Raw genomic sequence first — 3,791 nt, 5'->3', positions numbered from 1 at the left:
TGTTGTTGTTGACTGACGTTTCGACAACCTTAGCGGTAGTCATCTTCAGAGTCAAATGAAGCGGTAGTTAACTTCAGAGTCTTCATTTGACTCTGAATATGACTACCGCTAAGATTGTCGAAACGTCAGTCAACAACAACAAAAACAGTCCTTCTCAGGACTGTACCAACCTGGACGATCTACATTTACAAACATGTACCGATACTCCCGGGTTCAAACCATTTACTTTAAGTTACACATTGCTACACATGGGAGCCGTCAACTAAACTTGTAAAAGACGTACAATTTGACCATTGTAGGAGAGAATATTTTAATAAACATGGTCAACGTCAGGAACAGGAAGAAAATGCAACTGATGTTTATGACATCATAAGAGAAGAGATTGTTGAAATAGGGTCTGGTTAGCATGTTTGATAATTTTATGTACTGTTATGTTTCACGAACTTTTCCTGATCATGTAAAAAATTGTATTTACTATTGTTTTTTATACAATTTTTGATTTAAAGTGTCAAAACAAAAATGATGCGTTAATGGCGTACCCAAGACAAAGGAGCTCCTGAAACAACTGTTTTGCTGTACCTGGAGGATTTTGGGATATTTTTAAAGGATCTTGGGATATTTTAAAGGATCTTGGGACTATTATCCACAAAATCTTGTGCATTTCTAAAATAGTCAGTGGCAACACTGGTCTACAAGCTAAAAGTACGTGTAGTAATTTCCTCATTCTGATGAAGGCTCGAAGCAACGAGTCGAAAGCTCAATTTAAGCATTGTGTGTCTCACCACTGTGTGACTTCATATCTACATTTAATTTCAAACACCCCACTGCAAAAACATTCTTTCGTATGACATTCCTTTCACGAGAAAACATGAGCCAACAAAATTGACCTGCCCACCACTGTGCGGACTTCATAGCTCAGTTGGTCAGAGCACTGCACCGGCACCGCAGAGGTCATGGGTTCGAATCCTGTTGAGTCACCTGAATTTTTCAGGTTCATGAGACAATTGCTTAAATTGTCCAACAAAGTGTGAAGATCATATCTACATTTAATAAGAAATCAAACGCTTACAGAAAAAGAAACAGAAATACACAAAATTGTTGTATAAAATAAAAGATCCTTCGGATTGTATAAAATGATTTTTATTGAGCTTTCGACTCGTTGCTTCGAGCCTTCATCAGAATGAGGAAATTACTATTTACACGTGCTTTTAGCTTTTAGACCAGTGTTGACACTGACTATTTTAGAAATTCCCAAGATTTTGTGGATAAAAGATCATATCTACATTTAATTTCAAACACCGCACTGCATAAAACATTCTTTCGTTTGACTTCTATCACAGAACAAGGAATAAATGGTAGTGCCACTACAATGAAGCCTTTGTTGCTTTTTGATATTCAGGAATTAATTGTTTGGTTTTTCCTGTGTTCCCATGGGTGGTTTGTGATCCGATTTGAGAAAGATGTGTTGCGCATGTCATTGTGGCGTTCTGTACTATATGCCATGCATTGAACAGACGTTTTCTTTAAGTCATTGTTTGTGGTCCTCGATGAATGTTTTACTTATATTGCTTTAATATCACTATGTTTTAAATGCTTATGTTTTCGGGTTAGTTGTGCACAAACACAGATGAGGTATTTTGAAGAGCTGTTTTTTCTAAACATTTTGAGATAAAATATTTTAGAGATGCTCAAGTTCAAGTGTTTTTAGGTTTTGTTCCAGTGGCTATGTCTATGCGGTTAAGAAGAGTTCAGATTTCACACTTAAGCAAGTGGAATACTCTCTATATTTTATTCATTTACATGTATGATTTCAGATCGCTCTTGTATACAAATCGTTTCTGTTAATTTATTTCTATTCAACACAGTCCTTGCACGCTCTTCTATAAAATAAAAATGATTATTACAATATTATGATACAAAATCAGTCGTCGTGCAAATATAAACGTCCTTGTCTAGTCTTCTCTTACATATATGCTCATTATGACAATTATTCTGAAAATTATATAAGAAATTATCATGGACGGATTTTCATATCTTTACAGGGGTAGTGCTAATAATTTTAGAAGGGTGAGCTGGTAAGAAATTGATGCAAGACAAAGTTAGGATCTAGATTTTAGTGGCAATCTGGAAGTATGGACACCAAAGGTAGTGTACATAGCTGAAACATTGCCCAGAGAATCTCAGTAAAAATGAACTACTGTTTATGTTGCTGAAAATAGAAGGCGTCAAAATGTTTTAGAGAGACGTGAACAATTTATTTAGGAGGGATGAAATCTGATGTTTTAAGGGTATAGCACCCTCTGCAACCTCCTGAAAATCCGTCCATGGAAATTATACGATTGTTGTATAACATTGAAAAATAGCTCAAATAAGTTACAATAATAGCTTAAAACCTTTTTCTTGTGATAACATAGAAATTCTCCGACCATTTACAATTCCCAAATGTGGTCCATCTTCTGCAGGTCTTTCCGCTCCTTCAGGAAGCTCAAACTTGAGCTGTTGCAATAATGCTGCAGTAAACGTAAATAACATGATCTTTGCAAACGATATTCCGGCGCATTCTCTTCGACCTAAACCAAACGGCATAAATGCAGGATACTTTGTCCATCCAACAAATTTCCCATTTTCGTCTAAGAAACGCTCTGGCTTGAATTTATGTGGTTCCGCCATTCTCGCTCATCCAAGTGAACCTCTGGTATATTGACCATGAGAGTAGTTCCTTTGGAATATAATATCCTGCAAGTGTTACATCGTTTATTGTCACTGTAATTGCCCTTGACACTGGAGAGGTCTTGCGTAATACTTCACAAATGGTGGCTTGAAGATAAGGCATGTTGTCGGCGTCATCCATTCTCGGCAATTTGTCTTCCCTAGTGCATGACAATTTCTTCATGAATTTTTGTGAAGTTTCAGGGTATAAAGTCATGTACAATATGAGCCATGATAGTGAGGAAGAGGTTGTGTCCGAACCGGCAAAAGCGACGTCTATCATCAAAGCTTTGATATCTTCAATGGATCCAATATCTTTTTGTTTCTTTGGCCGCCTTTTGTATGCTTCAATAAAACTATCAGCCATATCGCGGATAGTACCAGGTGTGTAAGTTTCTAAATGGGATTTCAAAACTGGTGAAAGTATCGAGAATTTTATATTTTGACCTCGTTTAACAAATTTGGAACGCTTTGTTGGCAGATAGGAGTGAAACGGTATCATGCAGTAAGTTAAATAAATTGACGGAATCTTTCTTGCAACGAGATCACTAAACTCGAGGAGATTCATTATTACTGGATCATCCAAAGAAACTTTCTCGGCAGTGAGCCATTGCCTCAATTGAACCATTATAGCTGATCCAATAATTTCTTGGGAGAGAATGGTTGATCTTTCAATGTGTTTTATTTGCTCCAAAGTACATGTTACTGCATGAAGTCCTCTTGTGCTGCCTTGATACCTGCTCCAAACACGTGCATTGCTGAATTAAATACTCTTTTTCTGAACATGAATGCTGTTCCATATTCAGCAAAGACAACATCATTTGGTCCCAGTACTTACATAAAGGAATATCTTGTTCTCTGCTTACAACATCGTTATTATACTCAATCTTTGCCTTTCTGGCAAGTGATGCAGTGTTCACAAATACACACTTTGTGTGTAATTGTAATGTCATTATATCACCGTACGTCTTAGAAAGTTTATGAAATGGTTTTCCTGACTTGACATCCTGTTGTAACATATTACCAATGACTGGCAATGGAAACGGCCCAGGTGGCATTAATCTTCTTTCCAAGTATGTCGT

General features: G+C 36.7%; 1 protein-coding gene across 1 annotated transcript; it reads right to left on the bottom strand.

Moving 5' to 3' along the window:
• Positions 1-2,373: 2,373 nt before the first annotated feature.
• Positions 2,374-3,337, bottom strand: LOC124455827 (cytochrome P450 2D1-like). The gene is made up of 2 exons (XM_047006447.1): positions 2,750-3,337; positions 2,374-2,676 (listed from the first exon to the last, which is right to left on the bottom strand). The coding sequence occupies exons 1-2, from the start codon at positions 3,335-3,337 to the stop codon at positions 2,374-2,376; spliced, it is 891 nt and encodes a 296-aa protein (XP_046862403.1).
• Positions 3,338-3,791: the final 454 nt, after the last annotated feature.

Source organism: Xenia sp. Carnegie-2017, unplaced genomic scaffold, assembly GCF_021976095.1.
Source record: "Xenia sp. Carnegie-2017 unplaced genomic scaffold, XeniaSp_v1 HiC_scaffold_13, whole genome shotgun sequence".
Classification (NCBI taxonomy): Eukaryota; Metazoa; Cnidaria; class Anthozoa; order Malacalcyonacea; family Xeniidae; genus Xenia; species Xenia sp. Carnegie-2017.
This window is presented reverse-complemented; position numbering and strand designations above follow the sequence as displayed.